Source organism: Athene cunicularia, assembly GCF_003259725.1.
Source record: "Athene cunicularia isolate RWA chromosome 2 unlocalized genomic scaffold, athCun1 chr2_part1, whole genome shotgun sequence".
In the NCBI taxonomy this organism is placed as follows: Eukaryota; Metazoa; Chordata; class Aves; order Strigiformes; family Strigidae; genus Athene; species Athene cunicularia.
In genome coordinates, this window is record NW_020799095.1 from 52,728,713 (window position 1) to 52,748,319 (window position 19,607).

General features: G+C 39.3%; 1 protein-coding gene across 3 annotated transcripts in view; it reads right to left on the reverse strand.

Moving 5' to 3' along the window:
• Positions 1-19,607, reverse strand: part of LOC113476917 (collagen alpha-1(XV) chain-like) — a 147,046-nt gene that overhangs the window by 43,901 nt on the left and 83,538 nt on the right. For all 3 annotated transcript variants that reach the window (XM_026842920.1, XM_026842919.1, XM_026842921.1), the window contains exons 14-20: positions 18,522-18,584; positions 15,847-15,882; positions 15,162-15,305; positions 10,439-10,507; positions 7,533-7,577; positions 5,096-5,131; positions 1,095-1,157 (exon numbers count right to left, since the gene is read on the reverse strand). In XM_026842920.1, the coding sequence (XP_026698721.1) occupies positions 1,095-1,157; positions 5,096-5,131; positions 7,533-7,577; positions 10,439-10,507; positions 15,162-15,305; positions 15,847-15,882; positions 18,522-18,584 (456 nt within the window). The remainder of the gene's footprint in view (positions 1-1,094; positions 1,158-5,095; positions 5,132-7,532; positions 7,578-10,438; positions 10,508-15,161; positions 15,306-15,846; positions 15,883-18,521; positions 18,585-19,607) is intronic.

Consider the following 19,607-nt stretch of genomic DNA (forward strand, 5'->3'; position numbering starts at 1 on the left):
AAGACGGCCGTCTCCTGGAACCCTCGCCGTCGGGATCAGTGCAGGAACCCAGACCGGTGATCTGTATTCCCCCATTCCCTCTATCTCCCTCTTTTCCTTTTTCTATTAAGAAATGCAAAGCATATTATATTGCTCGTCACAGCTTGCTCTGTACTTAGCCACTTATCATGTGTTCAGTTAGTACATTGTAGGTAGGTAATAAATGCTTGAACTTGGAGACTTGTTGTCCGCTCCAATTGGGGATTTGCAAATCTGAGTCACTCGTCCCCTTCGTCTGAGCGGGACGTGACAAGGTACAAAATGATCAATCCCCAGCTCTCTCAAACCACAGATGGGGCCAGCTGGTTTCAGCTCACACCCTCTGAGGATTTGATGTTGAAAAGTATTTCCCAGCACTTTTGACAGAGTTCACAGATGACCAGAAGCAAATGGGCACACAACATTTCATTAGTTGGGAATTAATTCAACAAGACTTTCTTTTACTGCACTGAAATCAGCCGTGCCTGGCTACTCCTTCCCTTTTCAGCATTAACCACTTCAGCTGTGTCTGGGGTTGCCCAGTGGACTGGGCAGGGGAGCACAGGTGAGCTAAACAGCCATTATTCAGGCAGGTTATTTCTAAGCTTGATCAGGTTCTTGATACAACTCACTGTGCTTGAGGACTCAGACAGCTTGTCTGGTGAGAGTGAATGTGGCAGAGGAGTAGTGTGACTTCCTAGCTAAAGATCTCTGTAATCCTCGTGGCTCTTCATCATGAGAAATACATTAAAATCAACTATGAGCCTGTTGGTTTCCCTCTAATTAAAAGCAAAGCTGATTTCTGAATAATTAAAAGCAAAAGGAGCATGGAAGAATCAGAACTAGCCTCTGGAGATTCCTGTATCACTTCTGACTGATGAGGGAGGCAAGATCAAGGGACACTCTGCTCCTGTGTTTGGTCTCTGAGGTAACTGCTCCAGGTGAAGTAGGACAAACCCAGGCCCAGCTCTCCACGTGCTTCTAGCAAGTACAGTCAGGGCTGCTGCTGATCCTTAAGACATAGGTTTGGGAGCCAGCGCATGTTGGTGATCACAGATTATGACAGTCCTACTCACCACATCTCCAGGATGTCCAGCAATGCCAGGAAAACCTGGTTTTCCATCTGTACCTGGCATTCCCTGTCACAACAAACATACTGTTAGTCTCTAAGTTGTATTCAGTTTCGAAGAAACATACATAGGAGGCTACTACTCTTGCGGGGCGGACACACTATAGTTCTGAATGGACTAGGGGCCATGTTTGTAGGGGGGCTCCGTGGAGCAGGCATCAATCATCTCATTAATCATCCGTTCTCTCCACTCATCCTGCTGTTTCCCCCTCTCCAGAACAAGTTATTTTAAATGCAGCCTCAATCATTCTTCTCTGCTGCTCACTCCTCTGCTAAGCAAAAGGGTGAATTCTGTTGCTTTCCCCCAATATATATTTCCTGGGTTATTTTCACCCTTCATTTAAGTGATTCTCAGACTGCTCCTGCCCCTGCTCTAGTGTAATGCCAGACTGAATATTACTGCTAAGAACCTGATCTGTTACTCTATTCTATTCTATGGGAATACTCTATTCTATGGGAAAAATAGAAGTATCACTTAGTAGTGATAATGCAGTTTACCCAGAGAAAAATGAATAAAAAACTGAATTCTTGAAGGACCAGATAAACAGTGAATTACATTTTTTGCATCTGTTTTTCTTTGTATTGTATGAAAGAGCAAAGGAAATGACACAGAACAGACTAATGATTCATCTAAGTGACAAATTAACCCTGTTTTGTTTTAGTAGTGGGGCTATTTTTTGTTTGTTTGTTTCTTTGTTTCTTTGCTTATTTGGTTGGTGGGGATTTTTTGGATTTGGGGTTTTTTTTGGTCTGGTTTGGTTTTTATTTTTTTTTTCTTGGGGGGTGGGAGTGTTTTGTGTTTTTTTCTTTAGGAAAAGGTTATTTTGGTTCTTACTTTTTGTTATGCTTCAGGAAAATATTTTTGGTCTTTTACTGAATACACGTATCAAAAGGGCAGGAAAACAAGAGCGCATGTTTGCACATAACTTGAATTCTGTGCACTGGTTTGTTCACATTTTCCATCTTGAAGAGTATCTAGTGATACTAGAGAAACTTCAGAAAAGTCCAATGGGAATAATGGAAGGTACAGAATGGATTCTCTATGAGACATGGTGGTTTAAACTATGACTCTTTAGCTTGGAAAAGAGACAAATGAGGAGGTGGGTGAAGAATATTGTAGAAGCTTCTAAAAGTAAAGTAGTTAATGCCTCACACCTCTAATAGATGAAATAGTGGGCATCAAATGAAAATAGGTGGAAAAAGTTCATGGGATGTCTAGTTAAACTGGCAGAGCATCTTACCCCAAGTTCTTGGAAATTGTAGAAGTCTGCATGAGTTCCAGGGGAGACATCAAACTCACTTGAAGAGACCTAGTTGTGGTTCAGACACCATTTCTAGCTGGGAAAGTCTCTGAGTCACAAATTGTTGAAGTCTAGGAGGTCACTCAGGAAGACTATGATGTAATACTTGCCCTTTTACAAGGTCAAATTACATCTAAGCATCTGCTTAAACTTCATATGCTTTTGACATTTTTGGAGACAGGATACTGGGATGCAAGGATATGACCCAATAAACCCACTGAGAATTACCTAATATTCTACAAGAGTGTCTTAAAGAACAACAGAGTTTCAAAGCATCTGAATTCAAATGGTCTTCTCTGCTGAATATCTGGTGTGATAGAAAAATTTAAGTTAATATTTCATAGGACACAAAATCCTCTCTCTTCTAATCACAAGCATAAAAGATTTAATGTGTCCACTTCATTAAGAAAGGGTATTCTCTCCGTTATTTCTGTTTTTTGTCTGTGATCAGCAAAGCACGTGCTCAGGAATAAAAATTCAGTTTATTAAGATAATTTATAATTTCTGAAGCACTCTAATTTTCATTTTATAAACAAGTGCAGGATAAAAGCTGTCTCTGATTGTTAATGGTATTTAGGCACCTAAGGAACTGCTGGGATTTAGGTACCTACATGAGTAGTAAAAATGGTACTTGTGGCTTAAGTCTCCAGTGCTTGTGGAAAATTATATGTGGAAAATCTATCTGCAGCAAAGGTAATTGGACCAAAACCATTTCTCCAACAGAATGCTGTAATTTCTGTCATGTTAGTACCTGCAGATTAGCTTCCTACTATTACAAATGCTGAATAGTTTCAACAATTGATTTTCCTAACATAATTTAATTTGGAAGAAAAGATCCAGGATAGGTAAGATGCTTTACTGTAAATAATGTATCCAGAGACATCCTTATTTCTAACTCTATTATTTTAAGAGTGTAGGTCATTGCTCAGATATAAAAGGACTAAGAACTTTTTAATCTGAGGATTGAAGTGATAGATTAATTATTTTTAACTATCACTGTAGTCACTCCACTTACAATATATGCATATCTTTGAAATGTATCAATCACATCAACAGTAATAATTACTAGAACAAGGACCACAGAACAAAGCACTTGTATGTATAATAATTACTATAGTTTCAAACAGATTAAAGAGTTAAACTGTCCTATGTACCAATGCATCAGCTGTAATTATCATGCTGACAAATATCTGTGTGAAATGGCAACACTCAAAATATGTACAGCAGATGGAATTTATGGCAAGCAGAGTCCTGCTACATTGATTAAAAAAAAAAATAAACAAGCAGATGATGCTAGAAGACTGTGATAATACTCTTGTAAATATTCAGCAAGCAGAAGGGTAGATTCATAATTGCTTTTATCTTGTTTCCTAAAGCAACTCTTGATTTCAGTGCTGTCCCAAATGCAAGGAAAAATTTATTTTATTTTATTTTATTTTATTTTATTTTATTTTATTTTATTTTATTTTATTTTATTTTATTTTATTTTATTTTATTTTATATTTTATGTGAGTCCTAGCACTGCCCTCTGCTGGCTTATGCCTGCAAAAAGGACGCGAGCCAGCCAGGGACTGGCAAAATGAAGCACAGATGCAAGCAGAAGCTTTGGGGTGGACTCCAAGAGGACTCGAAACCAGAATAGACAGGGATAATGATAGGAAATATTGGAGAGGAAAGAATGGACTCCAGCTCCATTCATTTCAGCACTAACACTGTGTAAAGCAGTGGGCATTTGGCAGGTTTCCCTGTCGGTGGGGTCTCGTGTAGAAGCTGCACTGATTCAGAGCAGCAGGTCTAGGTTGCACACTGGTGCATGGGATGAATTAGACAACAAGGACAAATTACAACTTGGAAGCCACAGGCTGCACATTAGGAAAACTGTCTTTCCAAAGAGGATAGTGAAGCACCAGAAGGAGATACCCACAAAGTTCTTGGAATCTTCCCTGGAGGTATTTAGGGCTCAGTGAGACAAATCCACTGCTGATGTGATCTAGTGTTGGTGATAATACCACTTTGATATTGGACTAGATGACCTCTGGAGGTCCTTTCAACCACCATTTCTGTAATCTTGTACCTCCTGAGTGGCCAGGTGTGGGTTAGGAGGAGCTTGGCTGCACGATGATAGGCAGGTTCTAGCACAGAAATAAGCAACAATGATGCCCTCTGTGCTGAACACCAAATTGGGGTTGTGCATGGCTCCTGAGGCCTCTGCTCAACAAGATGTGTACATACTACTGTACCACAGACATGTGTCATGGAGGGAGTGCTTTGGTGTAGGCTGCTACCTACACACCATGATATTAAGGAGTAAGAGGGCATGTGAATCTTAGTTTTTTTATGTAAACTTTGCTGATTTTCACTTTTGCTCTGGTGAAAATGTAAACAGCCCCCCCAAACACTATGGCTCAGGCACCTGAGGATTTTAAATGCAATTTTAGCCATATTTTGAACAGAAGTCTTAAGCAACAGGTTACACTGGCTCCTGATAATTCAACTGAGAAAGGGTTGTATTTTTCCAGAGAAGCCTCCCTGAGCTTTAATATGCTGACAGAGCAAGAAATGTTCATTATCCCCTGAGCACATTAAAAAAGGAAACAAAGAGGAAGAAATGTCTAAATGTTTAGATCAAGTTAAATGAATTTCCCACCTTTGAACCTGGTGGACCAATGTTGCCTCTTTCTCCCTGAAATGGAGACATAGTAGGGGTCAAATATCAAAGTGAACAGTAAATACAAGGGTTTTAAACATGAATCTTTCTTCCCTTACAAACAAAGGAACCAAATGGAGTAAAATGATTAGCAAAAATAAGGCATATTTTTGGTAAAGTGATGCTCAACACACATTGGTGAAACGGTTTTGGGGGCTTAGCCTACAAATTGCCATCCACATCTTGGAGTTTCTGGTCACCACACATTATTTTTGCTGAGCATCTACCAAACCACATGCCTGAACCTTCATTCTGATGTTTGAAATCAGCACATGGTAACATTCCACAGATCTACCAATGCCACAATGACCTTGTGCCTTCACAAATGACCCACCATCTTCCTTCAGCCTAGGTAACTCAGCCTCCCCCACACTACTGTTCTCCGCATCTACCCAGCCACTGCATCATACCATGAACAATGTCATGAGTGCTGCAATGTTCCAACCCTGGGACTGATTCCGCAGCAGTCTAGCTCTGAATAGACACAATTCCTTGATTTCATTACAGACAGAGAACACGCAATTTAGTTTACTTGATTTGAGATAGAGGATATAAACAGGAATAAATCAGCAAGGAGCTACAGACATTGCCTCAAATGTTATGTTTATGCTTACCCTCTTTTAGGAATGTATGAAGACTGCAGACTGTTTTAATGATAACGGTTTTTCATAATAATAAAAGTGAAAGCAGAATTTGGATCTATACTTACTTGCTAGGAAAGGTAAAACTTTGATCACAGAAGGCCTTCTCTGACATCTCTACTAGTCTGGGGTATTTGAAGGATGAAGATGTATGAAACATAACTATACCTTAAACTCCTCGTGATGCATTATCTCGTGGTTTTTGGAAGTGGGTGGTTGTTGTATTTTGCCACTGTTGCCTAGTGAAGTCATTTATAACCATGAAAAGTGGGTGTAAAATTCATCCCCACGAGAATGGTAGCGTATTATAACCACTTTATATTAATTTTTCTGTAGTGTACCTCATTTTGTAAGATGTCAGGCAATAGTATGTTCCTTTCTGTGTCTTCATGATCTTGGGGATGAATTCTCAAAACTGAACAACTAAAATCTTAGTGTAGGTGGTGGTGAAGTCTCTTGGCCAAGGTTTATGACTATCTTTTCAGTACCGGTACAGTACCTGAACCCTAGGAATAATGCCACCTCCATTTCCGAAGTCTTTGTGAAGCAATATTTTCACAATATTTGAAAACAAAATTTCTAGATAGGGGAAGAAAATAATGTCTTTTCAGCATGAAGACTTGGCAGCATCATATGAGAGCACATCTATTCTAGCCAGCCCTTTGCAGTATCGTTCATTAACATGTGCTGTGCAAATACTTGATTTTTTTGACTCATACATATTGTTGTCCTCCAGCATTAATAGGACTAGTACCCCATGGAGGGAATTTTTTCAGCTCTATAAGCTGAGCTCTGTAGATTCTAGACATAGGGGAGTAGCCAGATCTTTGATTGCTGTTGTTCTATGAAATGGATACATGCAGTTATGGCTGGCAACGTGCTTTCTGGGTAGTCAGCGACTGGTGCTGTGTGTGTTCAGGTGTAAATTTTAGGAAGAGAGGATGGGGTCCCCCACCTATTTTTTTTCCATATGTTGCTATCTCAGTGTTGCTGTCATTTCCCAGGGCAATGAAGATTTCAAATTTCTTTAACTCCACATTTAAGGTGCTGAAAATATGTTGTCATGCTGTACTGTTAACCTGAGTGGTACTTGAACTTTATAGAGGAATAGGAAAAGCCTCTTCCTGTCTAAGGTCCTTTTCTGTGAACCTGCTCTTCTTTTTTCTCTGGCTTTTCATTTCTCCATTTTTTCCTCATAGGTTACTTAACCAACAGCAGCATCAAAGTGGAATAATTCAGTCACTACTAATCTCAAATCAAAACCAAAGCAAAGTAGTCATGACACCTCCCTTCTTCCCCCCAGCATCTTCCAGAACATTTTCCTATCACTTTCTGGGATCATGTCAGAAAGTCTCTTCCTGCAGGTTTCTCTTTCAACAGCATACATGTAACCTCTTGGAAACCAGAATGATGTATAAATGAGCAACAAAGAGAAACTGCCAAATGTCCTAAAAAAATTAAACAAAAATGCCATGTTACACCAACTGCCTTGGAATTTAACGGCCCAGCTGGTATTTACTCACTGTTCTGGTGTGGATGTGAAATAATCCTATTAATATACATTCTGGGTGGATACCCAGTGCAAGTGGAAACAAAATTTGTCCCATACTTAGTCAGTGTGTGAATGTTAAACAACAGCTGTTTTTTTAAGGCAAATGCTGGCAACGTAAAAACAAAAAAATTTTTGTCAAAGCAAAATAGGTTAGCTTTCAAGCGTTCCTTGTTACTTAGGGTACCTTTGGTCCTAACGGCCCACGCTGTCCATGTCTTCCTGCAGAACCCTGTAAAATTACACTGAATTTACTGGTAAACCCACGCAGCATTTCATAACAAATTTGGTTAGAAAAAAAACTTAATTCATAACACAACTGTTATAAAAATATATTGGAGACCAATATTTTGATTGGTATCAACAGAGAGTAATCAAATGTAAGCACTGTTTTAGATTTGTTGGTCTAATAAATATTGCCTTGCAATACTATCATGCAAAGATCTAACGATTTTTTTTTCCTTACAAAGACAACTTTAATCTTGATATTAGAAATTAAGTTGTCCAAGTGCATTTGTTGCAATTTGAAATGCTTACAATTGTTTGAATTTGCCTCCTAGGCTAAAATTAAGGTGTTATCAATTTAGAGGCAACATGGCATTGCCTTGCTAGGTTTAAATGTAGCTTGAAACAAACATTTGGGGATGCAAATTTCTCTCTTGTCTCTGTATGGTGACATCAGGTGTAAAATACAATTAGGTCTCTGGTGGTAAAATGAACAACAGTTCATTATTGATCATTTTAGGAAGTTGAATGGAAAGAAAAGAATTCAACAAAGTGATTGAGTTGTCTTCATCTGGAATATGAAGACAAGACACTAAAAACCAAACAGCAGCAAAACCTTACCCTGATCTGAGGAAGAAAGAGAATAGAAACCCTGGAAATGATAGCTGAACCTACAGACAAAATAAATTTGATACTTCTAATTCAAAGCATAACCACTACTTTCTCATAAAAGATTAATAAAAAATTCAACAGATACAAATATAGTGCAAATAAATGTAATTTATTTCCAAGCAGCTGCTTTGAGTTACAGCCCTCTTCGAAGCAGATATTCTATTTACACTCAGACACAATGGGGAACCTCTGGGGGTTGTCATAGGGTGTAAGTGGTTCATCATGCTTTCATGCAGTACCAGTAAGTATGCATAATAATTTTCATGATTACAGGAAAGTTCTTATGTGCCTTCTTTACTGACTCAAACTTTGTGGAGTAACTAAGCAGTAACAGGAGAACAAAATTCCAGGATTTTGTTCAGCTCCAATAAGACATTTTCTCAGTATATATAGCTGAGTGACTGGGAAACAATGCCTGTTACAAAACCAAAATTGAGAGTAAGGCTGTCATTTAGGCAAGTCAGAAATGGGCAATTTTTGCACTGGTTTTGGACATCTCATTTTGGACACCAGCTTGTTTCAGCTAATGAATTCTGTTCTTATTTTTGTAACTGTATTTTTGTGCCACATTTTTAGTATCTAGGAAAAGATATAAGACAGGGCAAAGGTGTCTAAGATTCTAAACTGAGTCAGCTATAACTTCAGTGACTCACAATTACTAGTACTTTAAACGAGCACAGTAAAGGTCTTCTCAAACTCACTCCTGTCTCCAGTGTTCAGTTGATTTCTGATGATTCATGGAATCATAGAAAGAGGGTTGTACAGAGCCTCTGGAGGCCATCTAATGCAGTCACCCCCTTGAAGTAGAACTGTCACCAGCTCGAGATTAGGTCAGTCATGTCTCTGTCCAGCAAAGTCTTGAAAAGCCTTAAGAACCAAGCTTCCACAACCTCCCTGAGCAAATTTCCCTAGTTCTGCACCAACCTCCTAGTGAACTAGTTTCCTAAGGTTTATCTTGAACATCTCAAGCTGCAAATTGTGACCATTGTCCTTTATAGCACCATCTGGCACTACGAGGAACAGTCTGATTTTATCATTTTTGCAATTGTCCCTCAAAGACTGGTAAGCAGCTATTAGACCTTGTCTTTGTCTCCTTTTTGCCAGACTAAACCATTTGAGCTCCTTCAGCCTCTCCTCACTGGCCATGTACTTAAGGCCCCATGCTGTCTGTACAGCTCTCTGCTGGACTGTCTGTCTTCCCCACATCCTTCTTGAAATGGGGCACAAAAAAAAATTGATTTAGTATTTCAATGCAGACTCACTAGCCCTGAATAAAGGGCTATAATAATAACTCTGTATCTGTTGGCAATGTTCTACCTGATGTATTCCGCTAGACGGTTTGCTTTGTTTGCCGTGATAGTGCACTGTTGCCTAGTATTAAATCTGGCATCTACCATAACCCAAGGTCATCATCATCAGCACTTTCTTCAAACTTGGGCAACAAGACTCATTCCTGTTATTTGAATGTTTCTTTTGGAGTGAGTACAGGGGCAGGACTTCTGAACACCAAATTGGAACAATGCAGGCAGCCCTGGAAAGAGGAACGCTGGATAATTGCCTGCTTTGAAGAAGGCGTCATAGGCTGCAGTTTTGATGTTATTGCTAAGAATGAAGATAAATCCAAATGATCTGGTAAGTACTGATGCATTATATTCCCATATTTGCTACTTGGTGTTTTAAAGCAGCCCACACTAGCAAAACTCTCCTGAGACACTGTGATGGAGAAAAAAACACCCCTCTGGGACATTGCTTCCACATTACTGGGAACATTTTTAGTTTAAATAGTATTGCAGTTTATGCACATTTGATTATCAAATTGTAGCATTTCAGTTTCATTAGTACATATAATTCATCTTCATATTTAAGAGGGGCATCTATTAAGGTAAAACAAGAAATAGAGAGCTAGATAATCAACCCCCCCTATTTTGTCTTTTATTCTCTCAAAATATACCAGAGCAGCATCTAAAAATCATCATCTAATCAGGTATCAGAGAAATACCATCCAGATTCTTTGGAGGTTACAGTTATTTAATGTCATTCTAGAACAATAAAACTGAATCGAGTGCAGTGCAGTAACTCCAAATCTATAGTTGACTGGGGCTATGCATTTCCAAAAAACAGAGAGAAGGCCACTTTTGTTTTTGAAAAAATCCCCAACAACAAACAACACTCCCCTCCCCCAAAACATCGACTTACCTTTGGCCCTCTTGATCCTGGAATTCTGGATTCACTTAACAGGCCAATGCTACCTGATCCTTCCATGTCCTAATGGAAGAGAAAAAATGCTACAGAATTTAAGAATATTTTATCTAATATCTTTGTTTTTTTTTTCAACTGTTCTGTTTTCCAGAGTCCTGTGAAAAACTGGGAGGATACTGAACACAAATATTTTTATCTTTTCTCATCAACCTTTTTTTTGACCAGTGCATGATGTTCTGGAGATAGACTCCACTCAAATGCGATATTAAGCATGTTGATCTTCCTTACAGAAACTCTGGTCTTTAGAGTCTTGCCAATTTGACACCATTTCTCCAGCACTTCAGGCTGGACTGCATCAGGCAGAAGTGAGACAGCATCCCAGTTTTAAGTATGTGCTATGTTTAAGCATGCTGTAGCAGTATTTTTCTGTTTAACATTTACCTGCCAGTTGGCTACTGAAATACTGTAATGACTAGCAAGGGTTACATAACTGATTTAAGGCTGGGAGATCTTTCAGGCAGTTTGTTAAGAGCAGCAATCATGAATCAAAAATAAAAGTCGTCCTATTTCTCACAGTTGAATGTTGAACTCCTGTCTAAAATACAGCTTACTGAAATGAAGCTGAGCAGGAAAAAAAGTTCCATCAGAAAACTGTAAAATTAATTATGTTGGGAGGGATCTGTTGAAAGCACCGTCAACAGTGGATTCCAATCAGTTTGCTCAGGGGTTTGTGACCTCATGTCTTGTAACGTTCCAGAGGTGGAGGTTCTGCAGCCTCTCCAAGCACCTGTTCCAATACTTGGCTGTCGTCAAGGTGAAAAATATTTTACTTATATCGTCAGAACCTCCCCTGTTTCAATTTATGATTGTCATTGCTCATCACTCTGTGCACCACTGTGAAGAGCCTGGCCATGTGTCTTCTCAATAACCTCCTTTTAGGTATCAGAAGGCTGCTAAAATGCTCAAGCAAGCTCAGTTCCCCGAGTCTTTCCTCACATTTCGTGTGCTCCAGCCCACTGATCATTGTTGCAGCCCTTTGCTGACTTCAGAAAGATCTCTGTGAAGTGGAAGACCTTGAGAGAAGCTTCCATACTTCCTGTGTTTTTCTAGGTGTTTTAAAGGAGACTACACAGAAAGCAGCAACCTCCCTCCAGCTCCTGTCATTCTGACTGCGACATTCCAAATCCATGGTAGAACCATGGGCTGCCACCTCCAAAGCAGCCAAAGAAATAGAATTGCAGCCTGCCATAATTATCTGTTTTACCCCGAGCACCATCCCAGCCAAATGTTCCTATTCCTTATATTATGCCTAATCTAGAACTTGTCAGACTGGACTTCAAACCATCTGAATGGACCATGCCAGCAGAAAACTGTTTACTTGTTTTTAGCTGCAGTTTTAAGTGCAGCTGTGCCAGCTTAATTGTTTCTTTTTTTTTCTGAAAAGGGAAAATCTTGATCTTTCTTTGCTCCACTTCCCTGCTCACAGACATATGGCCTTCATTTTCAACATCAGTGCCATGTGTTGAATCCTCTCACTTTCCTGTGAGCCACTTTTAATCACAAAAATGGCGGAAAATACATTACTCAATTTTTAGGGGTGGGATAGTTCTCTAAAATTTTAGTAAATTAAGTTGGCTTGTGGAAGGGTTGATGGAGCATGGGGTGTTAGTGCCTGTGAAGGGCAGGCATGTGCCAGGAATGGCTGCAGGTGGAAGGAGGAGCGGGAGCAAAGCAGAATCTCCACCTCTTAGTGACAGTGAGCCCTTGTATCAGCTTATTGTGTTTAGAGGGCCCATATCCCTTGCCTACTTAGCTTTCTGCTAGTTAGTGACTTGAAATGACTCACAGATTTGATGCACTTTGGAGATGGTGCAAGGGAAAGGGTGGAAGATTGATTAGATCATCTTAAACTGCTGTGGAATGAAAGCCTAATGCTGGAGTTATGGAAAACATCAACAGATCTGACTCCAGTGAAAAAGAGAGATCTCATTCTTTTGCCCTTTTCCACCAACTCCACAAGAGCAAGAGCAAGAACAAGAGAAGCAGAAGGAATCACGTCCTTCCTTTCGGGGGCCAAGCTGGGAGACATTGAGTCATCAGGTTGGCTCAAGTCCTTTTATGCAAATTCACTTGAGACTAAATGTTATTCTGACTTACATTATGCTCCTCCATCAACTATCAGTGCATCAAATAACAATAGAAAGCCTGCTGATACTCTGTTTGGCCTGTTTAACCAAACACTCACTACTTAGGGTAAACGACAAGCTGTGTTTGTGGGTCCTTCTTTCCCTTGCCTCCACTGTGCCAATATATTTTCCCCTTTAAGAGAGTGCTTGGTGCCTGCTTTATATAACACACCATCGCTTTTGACATCTGCATGTTTTTAATAGGTTTACCAGGTACCTTCTGCAGCTCAAACTGTTCTTTTGGCAAGTGTAAGTGCCAGCAAACCCCATGCCATTTGGTTTTTGCACATAGCTGATCACAGATGCTAACGAGTGCTAACAGGAATGTTTTGCAGAAACAGCCTTACAGCAATAAACAGACTGCCAACCAAAAGGTAGTGTTGCCCTAACGAACTGGCAGACCATGGTGCTGCTTTAGCAGATGGCAGGGGTAGGCATCCAAAAGATCAGCTAGAACTAGCAAGCCTGTTAACAGTAGTATTCCTCTCAGGGAAATGACAATCATGCCAATTCTATTTGGACTAGATGAAGTTCAGGATGAAGACAGTCAAGATATTGTTGCTGCAGTTAGAGCTGGGATCCTTCTGGGTTTGTGTCCATGAAAGCAGGGACTTCCAATTTTCACTCTCTCCTGCTCATTTGCTAACTTTGCTCCTCTGAGACTTAGGTAACAGAAGTGGTGGAGGTACCTGCAGGGGAACTCTTTGGTGGCATATGGAAGCAAAATTGGCTTCTGCTCAAATAGCATGAATGGGGAAAAGTGGAGAATCTCTTAACACTGGATCCTCTAGGGTCGCAGAAGATGACTGTAAGTCAGAGAAGCAATCATCCTGGGCTAAAATTCAGAGCAGGCCTAGGATGAAGATGTTGCTTACCAGTACTCCTTATCTCATTCTTTGACAAGTACATATTTATTTAGGGGAGACTCTGTACCAGCCTTTATAGTGTGTCTAAGTTAAAGCAATGGAGTGTTTGTAAGTTTAAACTCTATGCTGTTCATTGCTATCAATTGCAGTGCTGGCAATTAGGAACTTGTGAACTGCTGGAGAGATTTTTTTATCCATTGAAATCCACTGACATCAGTGAGATTATTAACCAATAGTGTATATAGTACAATATTGTATATAGTACATTATTATTATATTTAGTCAGAAATCAGAATATGTCTCTATTAGAAGCATTAGTGGTCACCTCTGTACTTGGAGTACTCAAAGTGTCTCTAAAGAAAAAGGAAATACATAGTGTAGATACTAGGAGAAACATGTGTGAGTAAATTGGTATCTTTTAAACACCACCACTTTACTGCAGCAGTTCTACAGCTAGTCAGTAGTTTTGGTCAAACTGCTTAACTCTTTAATGAAACTGCCCCCAGTTTCTATGCAAACTTGTATTATGTCCCATGATATAAAAACCCCCAAACTCTGAATCAGACTTTCCTGAGCCAAACAACTAAATTAGAGATGAAAAGTGAAAAAAAAAAAAAAAAAACGACTCATATGTGAATATCAATGTAGGCAGTTTGCAATTTTTCTTCACAAAGATGTTGATGTGGCAGCTCTAGTTCTTGAACCTGAGTGTGCTCCCTTGTCTTTCTGTACTTCAAAGATACTTTACACTCTGAAAAGATCATGTAAATGAACAGTTCACAAATTACATGTCAGCTTGAGGTGTCCAGATCTCATATTTTAAAGTGATGAAGGTATTATTTTCATAAAGAGTAGCATGGGTAACTTTTAATTTTTTTTAATAGAACATTTCTCCTCTGAGTAGAACAGACCATGAGGTCAGAAATGTTCGACATCTGTCTCTGTATTTACATGTTACGTAAGTGACGTACCTAAGCTAAACTTGTGGCCTCAAGAGTGACAGCATGAGAAAAGTCACAGCTTAAAGGGGGGATCTGCAGTTTGATTTTAATGAATACTGTCAGGTCACTATGTAAAATGTTTAGATCATTGTTCTAAATTATTTACAAGAAAAAAATTATTAAATAAGTTTTCCCTTGTAGTACAGTATTTGAGTATTTTATAAAAGCAGCATAGGCATCAAATATAGCACCTGAACACTGTTACTACTGAACAGTTTGTGAAAATTGCCCAAAGAAATCTATTACTTCCACAATTTAAGCATGGCCTGTTATATCACAGAATGACAGAAGCATCTATGTTAGAAAAGACCTTGAAGATCATCTAGTGCAACCATTAACCTAACACTGACAGTTCCCAACTACACCACATCCCCCAGTGCTATGTCGACCCGACTCTTAAACACCTCCAGGGATGGGGACTCCACCACCTCCCTGGGCAGCCCATTCCAACACCTAACAACCCCTTCTGGAAAGAAATGCTTCCTAATATCCAGTCTAAAATATAGGCAAATTAAAAGGAATTGTAGGCAAATTTCAATCGAGAGCAAATGACTCTACTTGTCATCAATTAAATAGATGTGAAATATCCAGGTGATTACACTTTCCCTCCTCTGAAGGAAGTAGATCCATAGCTACAACAAGCACAATACCTCAAATAGCAAAATACCTCAAATCCCAAACTGTAGCTTAGTCCTGGGGGTCCAGGAGGTCCAGGGGGCCCAGGAGGCCCTGGTGGTCCAGGTTTCCCAGGAGACCCATCAGCACCAGCTTCTCCTTTGGGGCCTATTGATCCAGTTATCCCAGTATCACCCTAAAATAAAAGGTCAGTCTATTGGTACATCAAACATGCATAAGTAGATGCAAGTAAGTACAATCATAGAATCATAGAACAGTTTGCGTTGGAAGGCACCTTAAAGATCACACACACACATCACCCCTTAAAGTTCCAACCCCCCTGCTATGGGCAGGGACACCTTCCACTAGACCAGGTTGCTCAAATCCTCATCCAGCCTGGTCTTGAGCACTGCCAGGGAGGGGCAACCCCCTGATCATCTTCACGGCCTCCTCTGGAGCCACTCGAGCAGGACCATGTCTGTCTTACACTGGGGACTCCAGAGCTGAACACAATACTCCAGGTAGGGTCTCACGAGAGCAGAGGAGTGGGAAGAATCAACTCCCTCAAACTCCTGGCCACACATTTTAGAGAAGTATTTTGGCCAACTGGGAAGCCAAATTTGCCAACTTCATTAGGTTTCATAATAATAATCTTTTAGACTTCTCAGCCCTTTTCAGTAATGTGCTGTATTAGAGAGATGCTGTTGTCTGACAAACCTGCCGTCTTTTTTTTTTACCTTTGGACCAACAGAACCAGGAAGACCTTGATCACCCTGTAAAAGAAAACCAATCCTAATTACTTACAGTAAGAGCATTAGACGGGTAACAGAAACACACACGATATTTTGGCTTAATTAAAATACCCACAAATTCCTCTCGTTTAATTTGATGTCATAGTGTCCTTTACATGAAACATTAGACCTCTTAGTTAAAAAAGAAAACAATCTGTAATTCAGGAGTTGTAATAACAAATGAATAGCTCTGGTCCGGTATGCAGACAGGATGCAGTCTTGTATTTCAATTATTGCTGCAGATTTTAAATGTCTGGAGCACACAGAATTATGCATTGCAGGTCACATCCTCGTGTTTCTGAACTTAAATGTCAAACTCTCATGGGATGTAACAGAGGTGGAAACTGATCCTACACAAGATGTGTAGGGCACTATTCCAAACAAGGAATATGATGACTAGTATGATTTTAAGGTTTCTCTGCAGCAATTGTACTATTTGATTTGCTTTTATACACTTTACTTAGACACTAGTTTTTCCACTTCTAGTTCATGCAATAGATGGCATGCAAATAGTTTTCCAAATTGCACTGAATCTAAAGGAAAATTGAATTGCACTGAACCTAACAGAATTAATTGTTATATTGGCAAACTCCTGTCCTTACTCATTCAACAGAAATACTACTTGAGTAAGTTCTGAAAAAAATGAGCAAGCACAAGGAGTAAAATGATAACTTTTTTCTAAAATTACAAAACTCCATCAAACTTCACTCCAAGGGACAAATTGACTACTTTCATTGCATCCTGCAATTTCTCTCTGTAATCTTCTCTGGATTAATTGGGAATAATGATTAAAAATAGATATTGCAATGTAGATTAAATCAAGGTTTTTGGAAAAAAAAGAATGGTAGAAATGGAATAATCCTATTATCCCAAGGGGCTGGGGATGATATTGAGCAGGTGCAAATACGTAGTGCTTCATTTATAATTAAATTTTTATCAGATATACACAATACAAAAACAGGCTCAGTGAGGCAAAACATTTTTTGTCCTTTTTTTTTTGAGGACTATGCTTTTCTAAAAAATGTAATACTTTTTCCAATTATTTCCCTTCCACATCAGTTTCTTCCTACAATATGCAATCAGGGTCAGTTTACTTCAGTTAGACTTTCTGTTCTTAGCTTCTTTTATGTAAAACACATAATGCTGATTACAATGGGCACAAGTTTTGTATTCCTGCTTTGTAACATACATACTGCATTTTCTGGATGCTAGTATGCTGCTAGTTCCCATGTCTGCTGTAGTTTTACCAACCTCAGGCTTTTGATATCACGGCTCAGATCCTTCAGCGTCCAGAGAAGATTTAAAAAAAATAAATTCTTGTGATTTAATAAATAAATAAATAAATAAATAAATAAATAAATAATTTTCTGGCCACTTCATTTCCTTTTTCAACTTGCCTTTTCATTTCCCTTACAGTATGCGAGCTTTCAATAGACACTTGGTAATCTATTTTCAAGTTCTTGTGAATAACGTGTGGTGTAGAAGCTCATGAGATGACATTTTCCTGTAGTCTTTGCCTCTGTCTTCTCCACATCCTTCTTGAAGCGGGGTGCAAAAAAATGGATTCAGTATTTCAAATGCAATCTCACTGGCCCTCATTAAGGAGTTATAATTATAACTTTACATCTGTTGTCCATGCCTTTGTCTCTTTTTTGTCAGATTAAATGGTTTGAGCTCCTTCAGCCTACTCTCATCAGTCATGTACTCAAGGCCCCTGGCCATCTCCATAGCTCTCTGCTGCACCAGCTCTGTCTTTTCCACATTCTTCTTGAAGCGGGATGAAAAAAAAAAAAAAAGGATGCAATAATTTGGGGAAATGTAAAAAGAGTGGCAATTTTGTAATATGTAGTTTTTGATTCTACAGCAACACAAGAAAATCTGTCTCCTGGTTGCTGTGATCTCTTGCTTTCATTTACATGTTCCCCACTTCTTGCCCTTTGCTGGCCATAGCGCTCATCTGATCATGCGTGAAGCCAATCAGTGCAGTAAATCAACAGGTAACTAAGTAAACCTTTGCTGCCAGGTCAGGATGCTGAAATGTCTCATGAAGGGGTGAGTGAAGAAGGCTGGGACTGACAAAATATGGGCATGGGATATCGTAACTGGGGGCAGCAGCAGTATAGTAGTCACAAGTTAAGAGAAATATAGACTGCTGCAGAAGTGTAGAAAACTTGATCTGCCGGTGGTACACAGAATCCAAACTTAAGTAATTCCAGCTGCCCTGGTATACACATGCGCCACAGAGGGCGCTTTCTGCGGGGAATGTGCCATCAGTCTGTGCCAATCTGGACTAGCTGGAGTTCTTTCTTTCCCCCTACAGACTCACCTGAATGTGTCCAGTCATGCCTGGCTTTTTATTGGTGAATCACAACAGGGTAGCTCATGTTGCATTTTGAATATTGCACACTGCAGAAAATGAGACTGCGTCCATTATGGAATTCTGGATTTCTAAATATGTATTTTGAGATGTGTTCTAATAAGCCATTAACAGCTGGATTCAATTAAAAAAATGTTGAAGCCAGCCAACACTGTGTTTCAGGGACAACTATTTATGATTTTCACAGCCTATAATTGACAAAGATTTTCCACTGAAGTAGGAGCAAGACAGACGTTTAACTTACCTTTTCTCCCTTCTGTCCTGGTGGGCCAACCACTCCATCAAGACCAGGAGGACCTTGAGGACCCTGTAGATGATATTATTATAAATCTAAATATGTGCCAGTTGAGATCCCTCTTCCGAGCACATGCATGTAAGTATTTTGGACCAACTGAGGATTCAGCACCAGGTAGCACCTAACATCATTAAGTTCTAACATTTGTATTTCCTGTCTTCTGAGAGTTTGGCTTTGTATCAAAACTGTATTTAAATATATTTTAATAGGAAACTATATCAAGCAGTCACAAAATAATAATAAAAAAATATAATCCAACATAATGTAAATATAATGCTAGCATGCAAAATAATGGTGCTATCCAAACAGGTTTTAATAACACCACTACAGATGTGATGGTATTGAAATCCACATGCACTTCAGCCATCCATGTTTTTGACAGCACCAGTGCGAGATGAGAAAGAGCTGAGAAAATGTTGGTGTTGACAAAGTCAGGCAGTGGCGCAGGTTTTCTGCGTGATGCTTCACTTTAATTTTGCCTTGAAAAATACATATTTAGTTCTCCACCCAGTTCTCTGTGTTGTATCCATGACTTAGCATGCATTTGAGTGAGCAGCCAGGCTGGAAAAAAATGCTTTGTAGGGTCAGACAGTCAATCAGTACAGGTACTGAAGTCTGGCCCAGGGTAACTAAATATGCAAGAAAGGGAACACTTTATATGCATATTTGCATGTCCTATGTTTTCAAAATTGGGCTCTGAAAGCCTTTATTTAAATTTAAAGGTGTGCATTCTGGCCTCTGAGAATCTTTTATCCATTTATTTATTTATCTGTTTTGGGGAAGGATATAAATTGTTGCAGAAGGAGACAGAAAACATTCCTTTTTTTCTGGTGTTTTCAGAATGGTCAAAGGCCTCATTTTCCCTGTTCTCATTACTTTCCCCCCCCTTGTTTTTGCCCTTTGAATGCACTGTATGTGATAAAATAACAAATTGATTTTTTTTAATATTAAAAAGATAAGAAATATTTTCAGTATGTTTCAAATATTTTCATATTGGGTTTTGCCATGATTACATAGAGGAGGGTTAGAGGAGAG